General features: G+C 38.9%; 1 protein-coding gene across 5 annotated transcripts in view; it reads left to right on the top strand.

The window, feature by feature from the left end:
* The window catches only part of MAPK10 (mitogen-activated protein kinase 10), a 118518-nt gene that overhangs the window by 67579 nt on the left and 28945 nt on the right, over positions 1-21994 (top strand). For 3 of the 5 annotated variants that reach the window (XM_077814368.1, XM_077814366.1, XM_077814369.1), the window contains 3 exons: positions 8-79; positions 16889-17071; positions 20601-20725. In XM_077814368.1, coding sequence (XP_077670494.1) covers positions 8-79; positions 16889-17071; positions 20601-20725 — 380 coding nt within the window. The remainder of the gene's footprint in view (positions 1-7; positions 80-16888; positions 17072-20600; positions 20726-21994) is intronic. The other 2 variants (XM_077814367.1, XM_077814370.1) reach the window with 2 other exon arrangements.

Below are 21994 nucleotides of genomic sequence, written 5' to 3'. Positions count from 1 at the left end.
TTTTCAGTTGACATGTGGTCAATAGGGTGCATCATGGGAGAAATGATTAAAGGTGCTGTGTTGTTTCCTGGCACTGATCGTATCCTTCCTAGCAGCCATTGGTCTCTATAGGTACTTTCAATCCCTTCCCCTCAGGCCCCTCGGTAATAGACTAGTGCTGATATACATTTAATGTATCTAAATAACTGGGATAAGTCCCATTACAAAATGCTTGCAAAGCCTGTACCTTGCTATAATGTCTTTGTCTCCTAGTAAAAGGCTTACATGGAGAACACAGTGAGTATAGTACACGAAAGATCAAACACGATGCTATGTACTGTTCGTCACTTCTGCTGGTAGCAGCCAGTGACTATCTGTTTTAGTTATGTTGCACTATAAATGTCTCAAATTACCTTTTCTTATTTTCTTTTATAAATGACAATATTTTAATGTTCAAGTTATGTTTTAGAGTGGGTACCATTAAAATCCATGCTTACAATATATATCAGTGAGTGGTAAATCATAGACACTATGCTTTAGGGAGAAGAGATGATAACTCAAACACTACTTTTTGGTAAATGTTGATTTTCTAATGGTGATCACTGTACATAGAAACACAATGCTATTTAACTAGGAAATGCTTTCCGATGTGGGATTTTACTTTTTATAAGAATTGTAGTAGTCTGGATTGTACTAACTTAGTGAGTCAAGACTCTCTCTGCTTTAAATCATTGTAATAGACTTCATTTTCATTATGATTTTGAAAAATGAAACTAGAGCAGATAAGCCTGTCCTCTCTCCATTAAAGCAATTAATGTGATTTTATGGAAGTAGGGTTTTTTCATTATAGGTAGAATGGACAGTGTAGTTAGAGCTTTTAGGAGCTCTTCTTCAGGTTTGGAAAAGATAACCAGAGTGTCACAGCTAAATACATTGTATTTAAATACATTATAAATTATAAATTGTATTATAAATACAAAGTATTTAGCTATGACACTCTGGATACCGTTTCCAGACCTGAAGAGGAGCGTTGTAAAACTCAAAAGCTTGTCTCTTTCCCCAACAGAAGTTGGTCCAATAAAAGATATTACCACACCCGCCATCTCTCTAGCATATCTTAGGATCATCACAGCTACAGCAACACTGCAAACAAATATAGTTAAACTCATTTTAAATCAGTGGGCATAAAGGCCCAGTAAACAGAGTGTGCTTTTTAGTTATTGTACAGTTCTTCACTTACTACACTGAGGAATTCTTTTTTTCTGATTAAAGCTACCATTGAGATTTCTACACAAACTTCAATAAATACTTCATTATTTTAACGTGCATCAGCCTGAAATTTCAGTTCACTCAGATGTAACTCAAAGGAATTACAACGAGGACCATTTGGACCATTAAGTTTATAGATTTTATTTCTCATGTGGACCCTGTGCTTATAAAACACCAAGTGGGAAGAAGTCTTCAGGTGTTAATGCATTTGTCACTCAAAGATATGTAGCGATGTGCACTGTAATCTCTCTGATTGTAATTTTTTGTGCTATCACATGCTTGCTAGATGAATTTTTCATGCACCTGCTATATTCACATTGATATCTTTAAAGGGTATAATTATTTGATTAATGTGGGGAAATAATAATATCTGAAGCCTTGTTAAAAAAACAAAACAAAACAGATTTTTTTCCTGATCTTGACTGCCATCAATACAGTAGTTTCTGACTTGAGCCCACGTTTGATGAATACGTGGCTGAAATATGGGCTGCTCCTGTTCCCATTGAAATTAATGGCAAAACACCACTAGATTTCCATGGGAACAGGACCCGGACTCTGTAAGCATGGATTGGGCTAGATTCTCTGCTGTGTGAATCAGTGTAATTCCAGTTAGCACTAGCTCAGGATTCAGCCCAGGATGTGTTTCTGTATGTGCTATGGAAATTGTGGGATAGCGTGAAGCATTCAGACTGCTATACCTCAGTGCTGTAGTTCCATTGTTTGTTACGCTGATGGCTTTAGCTTTGTTAGATTTAATTAAATATGTTACCAGGAAAAAGTATAAAACTATTTGAACATGCCCTATATTTTGATTTTAAAAGATAAGTTTCCCTCATGCAGCTTTATACTTGTTAAAAAGAGATCACAAAAAGCCTCTATAATTAAACTATTAAATTCAGTTTACTATCGCAACAATTCCCAGAAATCAGTCATTAGCAACTGCTGATTAGTTTGGAATTATTTCTTAACTGAGTTCATGTTCTCCTCATATGTTTAGCATCATGGTTTCTGGTCCATGACTGGGACTTCTTGGTGCTACTATAATAATAAATGATGTTAGCAACACAAGTTTATTATTTGTATATACGTATATGGTGCTATATGTGCACTGCGTTTTATGTGCAGCTCTGCTGTATTTTTCAGCAGTTCCCTTACTTTCTTCACTGGTACTCTGCTGCAACTTATAAATTCTCTTTCAAACAGTTGAACATCCTTGGAAAAAACATTATTTTCTAATGCATGCCATAACAACCAAATCCAGCTCCTCTCTTCACCCTTCAGAGGATAAGGGATCTGATCCTGCAAGGTGGCGAGTGCCCCCTGAAAGATATTGAGCTCACAATATCTAGTGAAGTGAATGGAAATTGGGGGTAATCAGAAATTTAAAAGATTAGGCTCAAGATGTGTTATGCTTTGGTTCAAGTTATGCTTTTGAACTCTGAATTCACTGAAGTCACACGACCAATATTGACGCAGTATGGAGTCATGCCAGCAGGGAATAAGGTCTATAACCTTTGTGACCCTGATTCAGCGGAGCATTTAAGCATTTGCTTAATTATAAGCATATGCTTCAGTCCCATTCATTCCAGTTGGATTCAAATGTATGCTAAAATTAAGCATGTGGTTAAAGGTTTTGCTCAAGTAGGACTTTTATCATTCCTCTATCAAACACATAGGAGGAACCCGTGGATATTTATAGCAACAGAAGAGTTACAAATCTGATTTATTTATTTATTTTTATTGCCAGGTATAAGAAAGAAGTGAAATTTGCTAAGGAAGTCAGTGAACCAAATTTTGCTCTCAGTCAAGCAGAGAGAAATTGTGGGGAAATTTTCTGCAAATATCTGTTTCAATTAACAAACAAAACCTGATTTGAAAAGTGTTTGTTAGGCTTTTACATTCACCTTCCAGGAACGTTTGCACGCTCAAGACGAACACACACACGCACGAAAAGCAATTACAAACAAAGGCGCTGACTTTCTTTTTTTTTTTTTTTTTTCCCCCCGGTGGGTGCTCCAGCCCTGCTCTGCCCCAAGGCTCCACTCCTGCTCTGCCTCTTTCCCCGAGGCCCCGCCCTCGTTCCACCTCTTCCTACCTCATCCTTTCTCCCCCTCTTTTCCCCTGTTGCTGACACACTCCTCTCCACCTCCTCCGAGCGCCTCCTGCCAGCTGCTTGCTGATTTGCTGGCCAACCCTGAGCTTGCCAAACAGCTGATCGGTAGCCGGCCAGGAGCCCTGGAACCACAGTGGCTTTTGGGTGCTGAGCACCCCCTATTTCTTTCCTTAGATGCTTGAGCCCCGGAGCACCCATGGAGTCAGCATCTGTGATTGCAAATTCAAAAGCCTGAATATTCACCAAATGCAAATTTTAAATTTTATGTTTGATTATAAAATTCACAGTTTGCAAGTCACGTGAGTTTGGTTTGGTATATAAGTCACATGATATTGTTTCTGTTGTCTGAATTGGATGGCTTATGTAACAAACCAAAATAGCTAGAATTGCAAATAGTACAATCAAATATGATTGTGGACAAATTGCAAGCAGGTACTAGCTCTGACTGAACATTGTAAACGCTCCAAATGAATTGGGTGTACACAAGTGTTACCGAGAGCAGAATTTAGCCATCTCTGAGAAATGATCAAATTGTAGATGGAAGTTTTACATCATTAACAGTCCCTTCAGTCTTCATTGGCCCACAATTGTAAAAAGCTGCACTACTTTCCTAGCGTTTTCAGTGTTCGGCTGTGCTACAGTTTATAACAGCTGGTTAATAGGAGGTGGAACACTTTTTTGGTACCGTATTTGCCTCTGTCCAATCTCAGTTGCAGCAACACTGGAATTTATGGTTGAGAGCCTACAATTCAGGACCTTCAATTAAGGGATGAATTGTGGCTTTTTCACCAGCTCTGAGCAAGATTCTGCCTCCTAGTTTCCTCTTGTTTTTCATGTACTCCACTTTCTTGGGTAAGAGAGAAGGGACATAGCAGCCCCACAGAGAATGCTCTTATTCCCACAATGCTACCTGTGATTTGAGTAACCTGCACAAAGGAGGAGCAGGTGCCTTACTCACCCTAATTCCTGTAGTTAGCTATGAAAGCGAAGGTTATGCATAGCTTTATTTTTTTAAGAACAACTTCCAAACAAATTTTGTAACCTTTCACTAGGAAGTTTGTGAATGCAGTGGTGTGAATGCATATGGGAATGTATATAACTACAATGTATGGGGAATATCTGATGGTGTCGTATGTAAACTTTTATTGGCATGAGTATGGGATGGCCATATGACTCAGCATTCGTGAAGCCATATTCCACCACACAATCATGAATTCTGTGTATGCCACATAATTTTTTAAAACTATTTTGGAACTGTGTTAGTGATTTTAAAAATAATTGCTTCCATCTGGAAAACCAGGTGCCTTACACCAGGCATCCAACTGTACAGGACTTAAGGATGGAAGTATATCAAATCCATTTTAGAAGCCTTTAAAAGTGACCTAGAATCGTTTTTTCTATAATTAATAATGTTACATGTGGTTTGACATCAGAGTCTAACAAGGCTAAGAACAATTGCCTTATACCATAGGAAAAGGAGATTTTCAGATTTCTAATGGTTTAGCTGCTAATTTAAAAGCTCCCGTTTCTACCCTGATGAATCACAAGATATCTGAGTTCAAACCTGTTGTTTGTCCAAGACTAAATGTTGCCCATTCTAGACCTTGGTCTTCTGTAATTTTGGAGCACAGTTGACACATTTACAGATAAAGAAACAGCATATGTACCTTTTTCCACCACACATGATCACTACTGATAAAGTGAAACAGGACTGATAAAGGACCTAGTGTCAATAGTTTTCTCTTTCACTGTAGGAATGGTGTGTAGATAGAGCTATGAGAGAGCACGTGAAAGAGAAAATGAGAACACAGATGGAAAAAAGTAAAAAGGTGAAAATTAAATGCAGTTTATTCGATTACTTCAGAAGGGTATGGGTGTGTGGGTATCTATGTATGTATTATAGGTGGGGCTGGTAGCACCGCCTATTATTCGGGTTCACTGACAATTCCCATTATAAGATCTTGTCTTCAGTTGCTTATAACTTTGCCAAATCTAACCATGTGGGCTGAAATTATCCATATCATTTATCTGCCTCAGGGCCAATGTTTTTTTAATATTTTAGCAAAAACAGTTAAGCCATTTCCAAGAACAAGGCTAGGGGAAAAAATACGTTGCTTTGCCTGTGTTAAAAAATTCTGGTGACCATCCTCTTAACAGGGACTTGAAATTTGGCAGGGGGTGGCCTTATGTTTCAGGGATATGCCTTTTCTGATCTCTCTGAAAATTCGCCACTCTCTGGCCAATTCGAAAAATTGCAATTTGCACGTGCTTGGCAAAGACTTCTTAAATTTTAGTAGCTAAACTCCCTGAAGGTTCCATTGATGCTGAGCATGCTCCTACTAAAGTGGTTTGTCTGAGCTCAGTCTTTGACTAGGGGACCACAGTCTTTCTATTATTATTGTTATGTGTCTACAATTGGAGAAAGGATTCTATTATTTTGAGAACTAATGGCACTGTATGTTTTCCCTTAGGGCCAAATCCTGCTCTTCATAGATGTGTGATTAGTTCCATTGGATTAAATTTACTCAAGTAGGTAACCCCACTGAAGTGTGTGAGTGAAATCTGGATTAAAAACTGTGGAACAAACTCTGCTCACCTTTCTCACAGGTGGCTTCAGTGGAAATACTCCTCTGAGTTAGGTAAGGAAGATTGAGCCAAGTATCATTATTGATCTGTGCCCCAGGAGACGGAGCTAACCTTAATTTCTGCACATTCAACCTTAACTTCTGAATTTCCTGACTTGGTTATGGCTTAACTGTGCGATTTTAACTTTGCAATAATATTTTATATTAACGTATTTTCCCAGTATAGATTTTTTTTCTTTAGGAAAATATATATTTTAATCTCTGGATAAGATTGTGATTATTTACTGACTAGTAATGGCAAAAAAACTCTTGAGAGAATGTTATAGTTTAAAAAAGGGGTTGGACATTTTGGAAATTCCAGTTTAAGAATCCACTCTAAAGATAAACCCTCACCCAAATGATAACTTTGCGCTTGCCCCCGCCAAGCTTCCATCCTGCACACGTTGCCCCTTGGGGTTTTGCTGACGATATTTTGCTGAAGAACTCTTGATGAAGAAGATTGTGATAAGGACTTTTGGAAGTCAGTCTACTAAATCCACATATGTGCATAGTTTTCCTGTGCTGTTGAGCAGCAATGAAATATGTAAGTGGCCTGTATGTCTTTTATGCTCATATATCTGTGATATGATAGTGATCCCCAGTCACACCATTCCATGTGATGTATTTAATTTTGGATCAAGTCTTCTCATAGAGTTTAAGGCCAGAAAGGACCAGCAGATCATCTAGTCTGACTTCCTGTATATCACAGCCACCAACACAACTCAGCATCTGCATACTAAACTCAATGACCAATGTGAGACCAAGTATTACAGCTTGCAGGAGACTGTTATGTGCCATAGGCAGACAATAGGAGAAACTGAAATGCACCAATGCATGAGGCACCTGCAATGCAGGGGACTGATTAAATGAGATATACCCAGATAATCCTAGCAAGTGACCCACACCACCACACTGCAGAAGAAGCTGAAAAAGCCCCAAGGTCACTACCAATCTGAGTTGTGGAATATTCTTTCCCGACCTCCCATATGGTGATCTATTAGATCCTGATCATGTGAGCAAGAACCAAATAGCCGTAGCCCTAGACATAGTGAGCCTCATTCTTATTTACACTAAGTCCACTTCATGCTGCTGCAGAAAATTATATTTACACTTATTTCAAGGGCCCTTTATACTAGCTGGGCAAGATCCTCAGTTGACATAAAATGTCGTTGACTTCAATAAAACTGTGATGATTTATACCAGTTGAGAATCTAGCCCTTAGAATGACAAAAGTTGTCATAGTATAAATAAGAAATTGGGCACAGTAGCTAGAAGTCTCAGATTATGACATTTTTACATTTGCAACCACATGTACTTTTGGGGTATTGTCCTGAGTGATGTACTCAAATGTGGTCACGTTTTGTGAAGAGATGTAAAGATCTTGCTTTTGTTTTCGTTTTCGTGGGTGAATGTCTATGGTCTTAAGGAAGACGGGACTATTTCACCCTAGCAATGTAAGTACCTGTTAATTTCAGTCAAAAATGCCATAATTGCATGTAATTCATCTTGCTCACAAGAATAAGGTAGTCCACTTAGATTCCCTCTCTGTTTTGGAGTCATTGATGTGATTAAGATATCCATTGCCTTTAATTATTTTTTGCTTTAATTTGGTTGTTCTGGAGTGAGAGAGATAGAGGGGAATAAGTTAAGGTGATTTGGGTGACATGTCAATATTTTCTAATATGTTTTGTTTTTTAGTCCTCCAACTTCTTGGCTTTCCAACATTCATGTAGTTTGACAAAACTTTCTTTTAAAGTCTCCTCCGGACATTAATAAACAGTATTTTTACATTTAAAATTAGATAACAATGTTTTTGGGGAGGAGGGAATTTCCTTAGAATTTTTTTAAAAATAGGTTTTGTATAAATGCCCGAGACACTTCAGTGTCACCTGTAACTTTCTAAAGAGTATACTTATGACTCTGATGTTAAATAATAAGTCCGAGTCAATTAGCACAGCGTAACAATGTCATGTATTAAAATAGAGAAATTTTAATGTGAAAAATGTTTTCTCCAAGGCTGTGAATATCCTAAGGAATACATGACCTGGTGGTTCAAGCATGGCATTTGTTTACCATGTTGGTCTATCCAAAGAGCATCGGAATGAGTACAGATTCCCGGGGAAATCCATTGTTCATATGACATGAGTGACTTGAACCAGCTTCATACTTGACAATCACTTTTTGGTTAGTAATCGTATGCATAATAAAATCTACAAGATTTTTCTCTGGGATCATGGAGTATAATTTTAGGACTAGTTCATGGTTCCAAACTGGTGCTGATGAAAGGTCAACAAAAACTGTACAAATCTTCTGTCCTGCCTCAAAGGCATCCTTTATAAAATACGTCGGTCTAATCATTTGATCCTCAGCACTTTCGCCTGCTCAGAACCCTGCCTGGTAATGTGGTAACTATGGGTCAATTAAAAGCTTTTAAGTACCAGTCTCTCAAGTAACTTAAAAGTTACTCTGATCAGTGCAACTGATAGTTCTTCAGGTCATCCACTTTTCTTCCAGTGCCACCAGACCTTCGGAACAGTACAGCATTCCAGACAAGTATTATAGAGTCCTAGCTGGAAGTTGCTACAGGATCAGCTCATGTGATGCAGGAACTCTCCCTGGATTTTGTGAAGCCTAGGAACCTTGTAAGGTTTTAAGAAAGAAAAGTCACTGATTCCAATTCCTCCCTAATGAATGGGTGGGGTAAGCTGGAGTCAGCTGAGGAGGTTGACTGAAGTTTTTGAGAACAGATGATACCTTCTAATCACGATCTCTGTTTGTAATTACTGGTAAGTTATTGGCCGCAAGATGAATTTCCACATTGCTGAAACGTGTAGGACAGGTTGGGGTCTCTTCTGCCCAATGGCCACAAAAGAGTCCCAAGTCCTATGAGTTGAGTGGATGAAATCTAGACTTTCAATATGTGTGGGCCACCTTTCCTGCCTCTTAACGCTAAGACAGTCCCTTAGAATATTAGCAGCCTGTTTTGTCCCGTCAGGTGAAACAGACTATCTGACTTTTTGATAGAGGTTGTCACAAACATCCAAGCCAGTGATATATGTCCTATGAAAACCACATGGAATTGACTTTGTAGTTGCACTTAGCAAAGTCTCATACAAGACCTTGTAAACCAGAATCACATCAGCCGCCATATACCATGACTTCCTGTGTATGAGCGTCCTTGGTGGAATGGTTTCAGAGTAGCAGCCGTGTTAGTCTGTATTCGCAAAAAGAAAAGGAGGACTTGTGGCACCTTAGAGACTAACAAATTTATTTGAGCATAAGCTTTCGTGAGCTACAGCTCACTTCATCGGATGGAATGGGTTTCTTGAAGCATTAAAACATCCATTACCATATTGTTGGCTAGCTGCTGAAGAATATCATGCTTGGGGCAGAGATCCCCTCTATATTCAGCTATAAGATTGTCAGGGTGCCAAAGGCCAAGTAGGATTGGTCTCTCTGCACCCCCCCCTTGGGGGTTAATGGAGGATGCCAGTGTGAAGGCATGCATGCATACAACACACACACGCCTGACCTGTCACCCACCTCGGCAACTAAGTTTCTGTACACTGATGACATCTGGCTTGAAATAACTAGAAGCAGCTTTGAGGTGCTGGAGTTCTGCCTGTCATCGTACTTTGACACCTTGGCCCAAAACTTTTTGAAGTGGTGTCTTAAACTACATGCACTAAAGACAGTATCATCTTGTTTCCATTTTGCCAACCAGTTAGCTCATAGACAGCTGCAGGTCCTTCTGAGCAATCAGCCAATCGTTTTTGAAGTGTACCCTATTTATCTGGGGATAAAGCTTCACCACTCTCTGTCCCCAGGCTTGTTGTCAACTCCTGGGGCAGTAGCGCTGCAACCTTATGGACATCTTTCGATGCCTTAATTATTGCACCTACTGAATACTGTGTTGGGAGCATGGGTCTCCAGTCGTCATTGTGGATATTGGAGTTAATGATCAACTCTGCCTTTGTATCATCACTGGTGTGAGCTGGACAACTCCAGTTTCCAACCTTCTGCTCCTGGTTGGCACTGTTTCCCTGGCAATTAGGTGAGAAGTCATTACTGGCTGCATTACTAGGCGCAGCTACGTATCAAGACAGCTTACTTCACAATTTCATTGGAAAGCCGCATAAAAAATAGTAGTTAAAGTCAAAGACGTCCCTTTTCTGAAATAGTTGAGCCTCTCAGACAGGACGTCAGACATGATCTTTCTAAGGCACAGCAGTGACATGTCATGTGGGACACTATTTTGGATTGATGGTACGTTTCTTGGCAGATAGGCACCTCATATCTGTGTCGCCTAGCCTGTCTGAATCAGCTCTCACATGCCCCTCAGAGCAGCCATACGAACTGAAAGATTTTTCTTCGTTACAGTAAGATCTGTTGTGTTCACGGGTGGTTTAACTTACATCTTTACAGTTGGGGGTTCTAGAGCTCCCCATCCTGCCCCTGTGGAGCTCAAGAACAAACAGCATGCCATCTAGTTATGAATTGTGCTCTTTATCAATTTTATGGTGCTTGACATCTGTGGATGACGCCGTGTTAGAATGGCTGCATCACTTACCTGACATCTAATTAATTGTTTGTGCCATCAGATACCATACACCAGAAGAAAAGTCTATCCAAAACTCTGAATTGCTGCCAAAGACCAAGCAGGCATTATAATTAATGGACCTGAAACCATAAACACATTGTAATGTACGCATCTGGACCCTGCATTTATCCTAAAATATGAATTGGTCCCCCACTTTATTAACTAAATCATTATTCCCCTGTCTACTACCCAAAACTAATGAAAGGCACTGTTCCTTACTGAGCCCCAGGGAAGCCTACTTCACCTTAAGTCTGCATATATCATCACAATGTTAGTGTTTCCTGATGCCACTCCCTTCACCTCGTTTCTGTTGCCATGCAGGTTACACTCACCATCACATACTTCCATTTACCGATGTGCAACCGAGCCACCATTCACATCATCTCTGTTTTTGACCACGACATGTGCATCTAGGGCTCAAACTTAGACATTTGTTTTAAATTAAAGTTTATATTTTGCAGCATTGATGACATTGTTTCTGCCCACTGGCCAGGGAAAGCTTTTTGCCTCTGCAGTGGGAAGTAAGCAAGTGGTTTTCCAAGCCATGAATATCTAGATGCTGTGTCCCTGCAGCATTTGACCACGCTTTACATGTGTCCCATTTTCCCTCTGGGTATTTGTCACTGATCTCCGATCAACATTGGGGTAGAAAGGTATCTAGGATGAGAAATTTTCCCCTGGTGTAAAGCCATTTATGTCAATGGAGTTACACCAGAAAGTTCACCATGGATAAATTTGACCCAGTAACTCTACAAAACCAGACACGGAAATGGGGTGCTACTGCCTGACCAATATGCGACTGTATCATGACTGTACCCTGTCATGCATTTGACTTGGAAAGTAATGGACAAGGTAAATAGAAAGAAGTAACAGTAGAACTAAAATATACTAGTGTGAGTAAAGAAAGCAGCAATCTGGACTCATTTTTCTTTTGTACTTTTCTTTCCCCATCTTTTAATACTAGGGATTTGTCTATAAAAGCAGCTTTTTTGTTTTACAGAACTCATCCGTTTCTGCTATCTATTCTTCCTTTGAAATTCTGATCCTATGCTATGATGACACAAATCATAGATTTATTCAAGTGGAAGACAATAGAAGGAAATCTTAAGGAACAAAAACCCTATTCATGCACATTTCCCAAGTAATTCTGTTTTTCCATGAAGCATCAGCAGCTCTTTAAGGGGTTTCCTTGTGAAAAACGTGAAGTTTGCAATGTTTGATGTTGTCATTTGCATACTAGGTATCTGATTGATATATCTGCTACAAAAACAACTCGTAATCAGTACATTGTTATGGATTTAAAAGTTAGATATTAAAAATTGTTTATTACATATAGTAATGACAATACTTTACATGTAGAAAGCCCTTTTCATATGAGGAGCTCAGTTTTTTGTTTTAATTTTTTTAAACAATTAATTAAGCCTCACTGCACTCCTCTAATAAATTTATTAGTCTCTAAGGTGCCACAAGTACTCCTGTTCTTTTTGTGGATACAGACTAACACGGCTGCTACTCTAAACCTGCACTCCTATAATCATTTTACAGATGGGTAAATTGAAGTACAAAGAACTGAAGTGGGTGCTTTAAGTTCATATAGTAAGACACTGGTGGGAATGGAAGTAGAACTCAAGTTTTGTCTCCTGGTCTCCTGTTCCAATAACTGGACAGCAATGCCTCCCCTCTCTGTCATGAGCCCAGTATATTGTATATTGGCTTCTGCTGTGTTAATTAGAGCAGGGCAGGAAACAGGTTTTCCATCCTATGAAATTTCAAAAATTTTAAATTTTTCCTGTCAGGAATCGGGATAGAAATCGTATTATAAAAAATCCAGATTGGGTCGCCTGAAACATTTTTATTTCAGTAATTTCAAAATACTTCATTTCAGATTCAACATTTTTAAAGTTTTAAAACCATTTTTGTTATAAATTAACTATTTTTAAAAATCAAATGTCATTTTGAACCAAAAAATGAAATTTCACTTTGAAAATTATTTTTTTTCCAAAAATATTTCTAATCAGGAAATTCATCAAAACCAACCCTTTTCTAGGAACAGTTTCAGTTTTGATGCATTGACATTTTCAGATGGAAAAAAATTATCCTAAAATTCCCAATCAATTCTAATTTAATTTGTGTATGGTTTTAATTATGGTGAGATTTATTCAAGCTTGAGTAGGTGTAGCTGCCTACGATGGCTTCACCCCTGGACTAGAATACTTTGTTTTGTAGTTTATGATAGTATTAATTCAAGAGGCTGTGTTTTCTCATGTAACATGGATTGCTCAAATGAGGACATATTCTGCTCCATGATAAATTTAATTTGATAGCATCTATACTTAGAGGTCTGTTTCTGAAAAGTTTATCTCCACCTATGCTAGAGCATATTCTTCATAGTAAGATTTGTGATTTCTCTCTTCCGGATTTTGCAGGTTTGGGCAAATGGCCACCTGAATGTGAACTGCCACTGGTTTTAGGGTTGACTTTTGCAAAACTAAAATCACACCCACTTCAGTTCATCTTATGTAATCGGAGACTTTAAAGGCCAGAAGGGATCATTATGCACACCTCAGGACACAGAACCTCACCCACCCATTCCTGGAATAGGCTCATAACCTCTTGCTGTGGTGATGATACTTAGTAGTAGTAGTTTTGTTACCCCTTATTTTGACAAATATATTTAAGCAAATGTACACAAAAGAGGCAAAGTTTTATCGGAAAATCTGGTGTTGCTCCCCCAAATGAAAATATGCATGGAAAAGATTCTCTGTCCTTTCCCTCCATCGCCTGATATGATTTCTTTGATGCTTAATGCATGGATTAATTGTTTTATTGTGTGGTATGTACCTATCATGTATCATCTTCAAAGCAACTCCTGTACCTAGGTATTTCAGCAAGGTCCCCTTCTAAATTATGTTATCTTTCCAGGAAAAGCCTTTGGGTTCACCTACTAATTTAGCTTCATTTTTGGCAAGGCTATAAAATCTATTGACCATCACAAAATCCAACTCCTAAAAGTATAAATTAGACACATGTGAAGTGTTCAGCAGTTACCGTGAAAATTCTCTTATGAGTTTGGGAATCATCAAGTCAGGGAACAGAACCAGTACCATGTGATAACTCTCCAGTCCACAAGAAGAATAGTAATTTAAGAAAGGTGAGTGAATAGTTCACAGATAATTGATGAGCTGAAATATTTTTGCATTTAGCAATGTTTTTTAATAATGAACAAACAGGAAATGTGCCTTAATGGGAATGACTCCAAAACTTACAGAGAGCTTTCTAAGGTGGCCAGTGTGAATACATATGTGAATACTGGCATGAATATGTATTTGCAATACTTTTTCTTTACATTAAAATGTTTATCAACAAAAAGTTTCATTATCTGAATGCTCACAGGAAGCAAAGTAAAAGAGCTATTGAATTTTCTCAAAATGTAATTATTATTTTTACTTAACCAAATGTTCACAAATAATGTTGTGTACAATTTGCTTAGCATTAGTCCAGAAGTAAGAACCAGACAAAGAGCAATCATTCATATAAAAAACAAACAAAACTTAAACTTGTAAGAGAAGTTAAAAACAGGTGAGATGGTACCTCATGGTGATATAACTTTGATAATTATATTGATTTTGCGGGTGTTGCTGCATTACTTTCAGTAGTTTAGTTGGAAAGAGACTTATTTCTGTCCCCAAAGCTTTTCAGAAGTTTTGAAATAGTACTCCTGAGTTCTGTGGTAGAGGAGGTTCCAAGATGACATAAACGATAGCAATTACTGACCATGAAAATGAGAGCCATGCTGGAAGTTGCTGCATACACACAACACCATTTAGAAGATTATAAGTAATTGCCCCCTTTCCCACTCTCAGTGGGGTTGCCCAAGATTTGTCTTTCATCTTTTACTAACTTTACATCTGTCTGTGGGTAGTGTCATCCCACATCTCAGCATGTCTGTCTCCTCTCAGATGTCTTCTTGTCTGCTTAGACTGAATACATGCGGAACAGAACTTCCCTCCCTAACATTCTCTACTTTCCCCTTCTCAGTCACTGTCAACATCACCTCCATCTTCCCTGTCCCTCAGGCCGACAATCCTCTCCCGTGCCCCAAACATCCAAATCCGAACATATCTTCCTCCTCAGTGTCTCCAAGATCCATCCTGTTTTTTTCATCTTCACAGTCAAATCTCTCATTCAGGCACTCATTATATCCTGCCTTGATTATTGGCCTCTCAAATATACACATTGACCCCACCAGTTCATACACAATGCAGTCACTAAACTCCCTTCCTTTGCTCATATAACTCTTCCTCTCTTTGAATACTTCCACTGGCTTTTCATTTGCTGTCAAATCAACTGTAAGCATCTTCCCACCACCTTCAGAGCTCTGCATAATTTGGCCCCTCCTACTTATCTTTCCTCATCAAGCTTCATGTTTTCTCCATACCTTCTGCTCCACCAGTGTTCCCATCCTTGTCTATCCATTTTTAGTTGCTCACACTTTCACTTCTGTGCCCTCTTCCATGTGATCTCACATGGTACAACCTTATCACACAGTTACCTTCATGTTTTCTGTACATTGTGCAACCTCCATGAGTTTATATTGCAAAGCCCATATTTAAAGCCCCCCTTAAAGACTCACTTCTGCCATGCAACACACAGTGAATCATGTTGACCTGTATACAAATTAGAGATGGTACAAAATTTTTGAATTCCTACATTTTCCAGTGAAAATGGGGGACAACATTTTCATGAAAAATTCATCCCACTTTTTAGCCAGTTGGTTGAAAAAAATTAAATTTTGAAATTTTCTGACAACAAAAGGAGACATTTTTCATGGAAACTTCAAACCCCAAATGTTCCAGTTTTTCAGCCATCTCTAAAGCAAATTGTATAGAATTTTGTTCCCTTTCATCTGGCCTCTTTTCTGCCCTTAGATTGTGAGCTCCTCAGAGCGGGGACTGTTCTTTTTGCGTGTTTGGAAATCTTTTAGCACAGAGTGGGCACTACTGTAAATAAACAATTAACAATAATGAAAACAAGATTATCTTCATACTGTGCTGCATCAGAAATAGACTTTCTAAAATGAATGTTTTCTTTCTAATGGGTTCCCATGAGGCTTCCTTAGCTACATGCTTGTGACAGTCTCTTGGTAGAAACGTGTGCATCACTGTGTCTATTCGTATATTATTTCACGCGTTCTTCAAATCCTTAGCCTGATGAATGCAGGGACTGTGTTAGGGAGGTGGGACTGGTTTTAAAGGCAATATCCTTGATCAAACATTGTCGTAACCTCCCCCCCCTTTTTTTGACACAGCAGAGCATATTCTGAACATGTCTAGAAGTGTGACAAATCATTCAGCAGATATGCTCATTGGTACTCCAGGAAAGCTAAAAGCATTGCCCTCAAATAAGAGAGAGGGTTTCTTGGTTGCGTATGAAAGCATGTGGAAGCTAGCATTCATGATGAAGGCATAACAACTGTTTCTTGTTTTTTGCCATGTTTGAGGAAAACAAAAGAGAAATATTTGTGTATAACTGGTATGTTGTGTACCGATAGAAAATAATTGTTAGAGGAAATGGTGAACAATCAAGAAAACACATTACATTTTTACAACAATTTGCCAAATAGTTTTTGTTGTTGTTCTTATAAAACTAGGAACTGATAAATGGCTGGGAAGAATAAAGACGCAAGTATGCAGCATTTCAGTTTATGTATGCATCTCCAGGAACTTCTGGCAAATATGTCTTTTCCGTCACATAACATGTTTATTCCCAAATAAAATGTCCTTCACAAATTATTGATCGCTCATGAAGAAAGGAGAAAACAAGTTAGGGGTAACTTCTCCCCTTGCAGAACTCTTTTCACACCCTTTTCACTCCACTGGGTACCACTCTACACAATGTGACAGTTATGATTGATATGCCCAGCTGAACAAATAAGATTTGTTATACCCATGTAGCCTTACTGATGTCTATGGGGTTGCACAGGTGTAAGAGACAGTAGCCATTAAGCTAGGATTTAAAAACAGAAATAGACTGACATCCAGGACCAACAGAGAGAGAGTTTTATATTGTGAGGGGTCCAGCTATTACTATTAATATTTGTTTGTGCAGTGTCCACCAGTAGGCTAGGTGCTATAAATGTCTCACCCATTATGGCTTATAAGTCTTCAAGTCATGATGATGAACCAAGACATTGATTGAGAAGTATCTTGGGAGGGAATTAAGTACCTTTATGGGTTGCTAAAAACCAGCCAAACAAAAAAGCTAGTAGGCTGCACATTTTCCCCCTTAACTACCTCTCCTCAGATATTGACCAGTGGAATAAAGTAATTGAGCAGCTGGGAACACCATGCCCAGAATTCATGAAGAAGCTACAACCCACAGTGCGGAACTACGTTGAGAACCGACCTAAGTATGCTGGTCTCACTTTCCCCAAACTTTTCCCAGATTCTCTCTTCCCAGCCGACTCAGAACACAACAAACTCAAAGGTATGTCTAAGGAGGGAGCATGGGGCATGTATGACCAAGTACAATAAAACATGTTTTTTCTCCAGCTGAGATTAATTGATTTTCAGTGTACTTTGAAACACATTTCATATAGTGGGTCATAATTTTTTTTCTCAGTGCTAAGATGAGGGAGAGTCGTGGATGTAAAAAAACATACTAGAAAGAAAAGAGAGCAACACTTTTGATGTCTGCAAAGTTAGTCTCCATCCATGTGTTTATTGAAAACTGTTCTCTTTGATGTGAGGAAAAGAAAAAGTGGTTGAGATCTAAAGTGTGGTAAAGAAAGAAAAAGTAAAATGTTTTAGCTAGTTGATGTTTTCATGAAAACATTGTGGGGTTTATTTATCAGATCAGATTCAGGTGCTGTAATGACCAAGACACTTGCATTGGTTTTATCTAGCAAGGAGTTAGTTCTAAATATGATTTGGAGGGAAATTTGGTGCGAGGGCATCCAGGCCTCTAGGGTACGTATGTTGATGTTGATTAATACATCAAGCATGTCAGATTCATGGCACTCATTCTGTACAGCTATGCACTCCGATAGAACCATAAGCAAGTTTGGAAAACCCTGAATTTTTATTAATTTTGTTCTGACATACTGGAGCCCAAGGAGATCTCAAAGTGGCATTAAATCTTCTTTTGTTGTAAACAAAGAACTGTCAATGCAGCCAGAGCCCTGACTACAAAAGTGATGGTGTGTTTACTAAGAAAAGTAAAAGTATCAATGCCACCAGCTAAAATTGCTCTTGATGTAGTTGCAGTTTAATATCTGCCTGTAAGTGGCTTTGTGACTATGAAAAATGGAGCAACTGGGTTTTGGTATGTGAAGCAGAATGATATCTTAATTACAGTGGGGCTACATATTTCCATTGTACAATATATGCAGTGGCATGTGGTAAGATGGTTATAGTCATAAATTGAAGCAATGATAAACTTGAACAGGATGTTGACTTTCAATAAGAAACAATGATTAATGTGTGTTGAGTATAAAAAGATTTCCAGTCACAGCTTTGGAACCTTTTCAAACTGCTAGTGTGCATCAATTTTGCACACATGGGTTCCTCTGGTTGCTTGCTGCAGTGACACATAATGTTTCTTAATCACCTACAATTTGCATGTCATTACATTACCCAGAATGCTCTTCCAGTTAACAACTGTTTCATAGCACGGCTGTTGTCTGAGATCTGGGAGCAAAGTGAAAGGTCTGAGCAAATGCTTTTGGATGCATTGAGTCCTTTTCTGTACTCCTCCTACAAAGAAAATGAATAGTGGTCTTTCATTGGATTTAGGGCTAATGCACAGAGAATAATGATCAAACTGTGTTAACTAATTATCTCCTGGATAAAGGAAGCACACTTTTATTTAAGCACAGAGTGAATGTCTGTGTTTAAGATTATTTCTTGTTTGGTTCCTCTGTCCTAGGGTACTTTTATATCCTGAATCCTCGTACCTTCCTAAAAAGTACAATAAATAATGGTATATAGTCACTTTGATGTCACCTTTAGTAGTGTGCTGGGGTACATAAGATACATTTGGTGAAGGGGTTGTGTTTTTGTAGTTACTGATCTATTTTTGTTCTTTGTTTTCTATTCGAGGTCCACTTCAAATGGTATAAAAAGTAAGATAATAGTAAATGATTTCAAACAAGAAAGCAGTTTTAATATGATATGTGCAGTATTCTTAGCAGTAAGTGATCTGGTTAACCTTAAAGAAAAAAAAGATTGCAGTGAATTTATTGACAGTCGGGGGAAAAAAACAATACTGGGATAAGAAAAAAAATCAGTTTGTGGGTTGATTGGCAGCATATTTGCTATGAATACAGAATACTATGGGCTCTGATCCCAGATTAGAGGTTTTGGCTTGTACTTCGTATAGACCATCACATGGTACTAGGGTTTGTTTCGTTGTTGGATACTTGCCCAGCCAGACATCAGCATGAATTTCCATCTGATGCTTATTCAAACTCCTGTCAGAATGAATAGAGAGTTACTTTGCTCTCTTGGCTAAATCTCATATTCCATTTGCCACTACCAACTAATTTGTTCCCAGGCACTCTGAATAGTAACTCACATAGCAACTGCTACAACTGCCTCCATTCAGGTCCTATGCTATAAATAGGAAAAATTCAGCTAGTTATCAGGGAGAGAGAATTCACAGATTGTGAGCTTTTGCTGAAATCTTGCCATATTCAACTGTGTTACAACACCATGCTGGACAAATTCCAACTTTCTTGACAAATAAGACTAAGCTCACTGAGCTGTATGTTCTGTCAGTGTAAATTGGCATAGCTCTACAGAGGTCAAACACAAGTGTAAATGGGGCTATGCTTATTTACACCAGCTGAGGATATGGCCCACTGGTTTCAGCACTAGTTGAGTGAGTATCGGGATTTGGACAGAGCCTTCATCAACAATGTTATCTAGCATCTCTATGGTGGTGAATGTCCAAGCAATCAGAACGCCATATATTGCTACCCTGGGAGATTCTACTTTCTGTGACCCATAAAATGTTTCTTCACTTGAAAAGATACTTGTTGGTAGGGGCAGAATTTCAATATTACTCTCCTCAAGAGATATGGGAGAAAACTAAAATTTTTATCCAAACTCCCAGAACTTTGTTGTTGTTTGAATAAATGGATTCCAGAGCTACTCCTGTTCTTGGGTTTGGTTTTCCAGAATAAAAACCCCAGTGAAGGGGATCTTGCAAACCCAAACCATGGTCCACACACCAGGTCCTCAGGGTCATCAATATGGCTGATTTGCACTGCACAGCTCGCAGTTTCTGGCTGCAGATTTAGTGTATCTGGTCCCAGGAGAAAAGCCTCAATGCAGGTGGGAACCGCTGATGATGTATAGCTGGTGTAGGAACTCCCATAACACCCTTCTTCCTGCTGCCAGCCGAGGGCAGAGTAAAAGGGATAGAGCTGGGACTAGAGCTATCCGGCAAAAAGTTTAGAGGACTTCAAAAAGTTTCCCATCCCTTATCAGGAAGAAAAATCAATTTTAAACCAAAAATCTGGAAATTAAATCAGTTTGGGTCAGTTTCATTTCACTTTCAACCCACTTTATTTTAAAATATTTTAAAAATATAATTAGCTTTAATTTTGAAATGAAAAGTCCTTTTGAACTGGAAAACCAGAATGTTTTGTGCCCATGCAGAAACAAAATATTTTGCCAATTTCAAAGCTTTTTCTCCAAAATTATTCTGAGTTGAAATTTGATCAAAACCAACCCTGTCCCACAAAAAAATTGTTTTGATGAATCAGCATTTTTGGACCCATTTTGAGGGCATACATGAGACTTATGTAACGTGCAAGTCTTGTGCTGGCTCTTTATTCATCTTCTGCGTATATTTGGATCTCTTGCTGTATTGAGGAGTGGCAGAATTTCATCCAAATGAAGAATAACTGGAGGGAACAAATTGCCCTACTTATTTTTTTACAACAGTTAACCAATACCTGCATGTAGTAATTTTGTACTGACACTGTGTTCCTCTGATTTCATTGCTCTAGCCAGCCAAGCCAGGGACCTTTTGTCAAAGATGTTGGTGATTGACCCAGCCAAGCGGATATCAGTGGATGAAGCCTTACAGCATCCATACATTAATGTGTGGTATGACCCTGCAGAAGTGGAGGCGGTAAGTGAAGCATGGACATTTAATTTGCTTTCACCTCAGTACTGTAAAATGCAGCCATAATATTTTTTTCAGCCCTACCAATCATGCCCTGAAAAAAACAAGCAAGACTTTTCAAGTTTACATTATACCTTACTAGTAAACATATACCATATGGTGGAGACAGGCAGAACTAAACAGGAAGCAAAACTAAGCTCCCAACTAGGAAAGTTCTTAAACCCTTGCTTGGGTCCCATTGAAGTCAGTGGGATTTGAAGGATGTTTTAAGTTAAATGGTTATTTAAGTGCTTTCTTGATTTGGGGCCAGAGTTCACTATTACCTAGTGCAGGGATCAGCAACCTTTGGCACGCGGCCAATCAGGGAAATCCTCTGGTGGGCCGGGACTGTTTTGTTTACCTGCACCGTCCGCAGGTTCGGCCGATCGCAGCTCCCACTGGCCGCAGTTCGCCGTTCCGGCCAATGGGGGCTGCGGGAAGCGGCGTGGGCTGAGGGATGTGCTGGCTGCCACTTTCCGCAGCCACCATATTAGTGAACTCAAAATCCTGCTTCTGAAGTCCCCTGCTCTCAATGAATGAGAAAGTGATCATAATTCTAGCATATAGCCTGAACGCTACATTTATCTTGTTTCTTTCCCCTAGGGAATACCTCCTTCCCTTCCTCATTCTCATTCTTCCTGGAAACCTTCTTTTTAACAGTTTAGAGGAAAGGGAAGCAACAGTAAACTAGTCCTGGAGAAAGAAAAGGAGACTTGTGGCACCTTAGAGACCTAACCAATTTATTTGAGCATAAGCTTTCGTGAGCTACAGCTCACTTCATCGGATGCATAAAAGTGGAAAATACAGTGAGGATGTTTTTATACACACAGACCATGAAAAAATGGGTGTTTATCAATTCAAAATGTTTTCTTCCCCCACCCCACTCTCCTGCTGGTAATAGCTTATCTAACGTGATCACTCTCCTTACAATGTCTGTGTGTATAAAAACATCCTCACTGCATTTTCCACTTTTATGCATCCGATGAAGTGAGCTGTAGCTCACGAAAGCTTATGCTCAAATAAATTTGTTAGTCTCTAAGGTGCCACAAGTACTCCTTTTCTTTTTGCGAATACAGACTAACACGGCTGCTACTCTGAAATCTAGTCCTGGAGAATGTTTATTTACTCTTTGGTAATGCTCTTTTCCCCACTTCTTGACCTTTGAGTCCTCTTCCATTTATTGCAATGTCCCAGATGCACCATTCCTCCTGCCAGCCCAACTGAAGAACACATTCT

This window comes from Eretmochelys imbricata, chromosome 4, assembly GCF_965152235.1.
Source record: "Eretmochelys imbricata isolate rEreImb1 chromosome 4, rEreImb1.hap1, whole genome shotgun sequence".
Classification (NCBI taxonomy): Eukaryota; Metazoa; Chordata; order Testudines; family Cheloniidae; genus Eretmochelys; species Eretmochelys imbricata.
The sequence above is the reverse complement of the archived record's forward strand: the minus strand, read 5'-3'. Positions and strand labels throughout refer to the sequence as shown.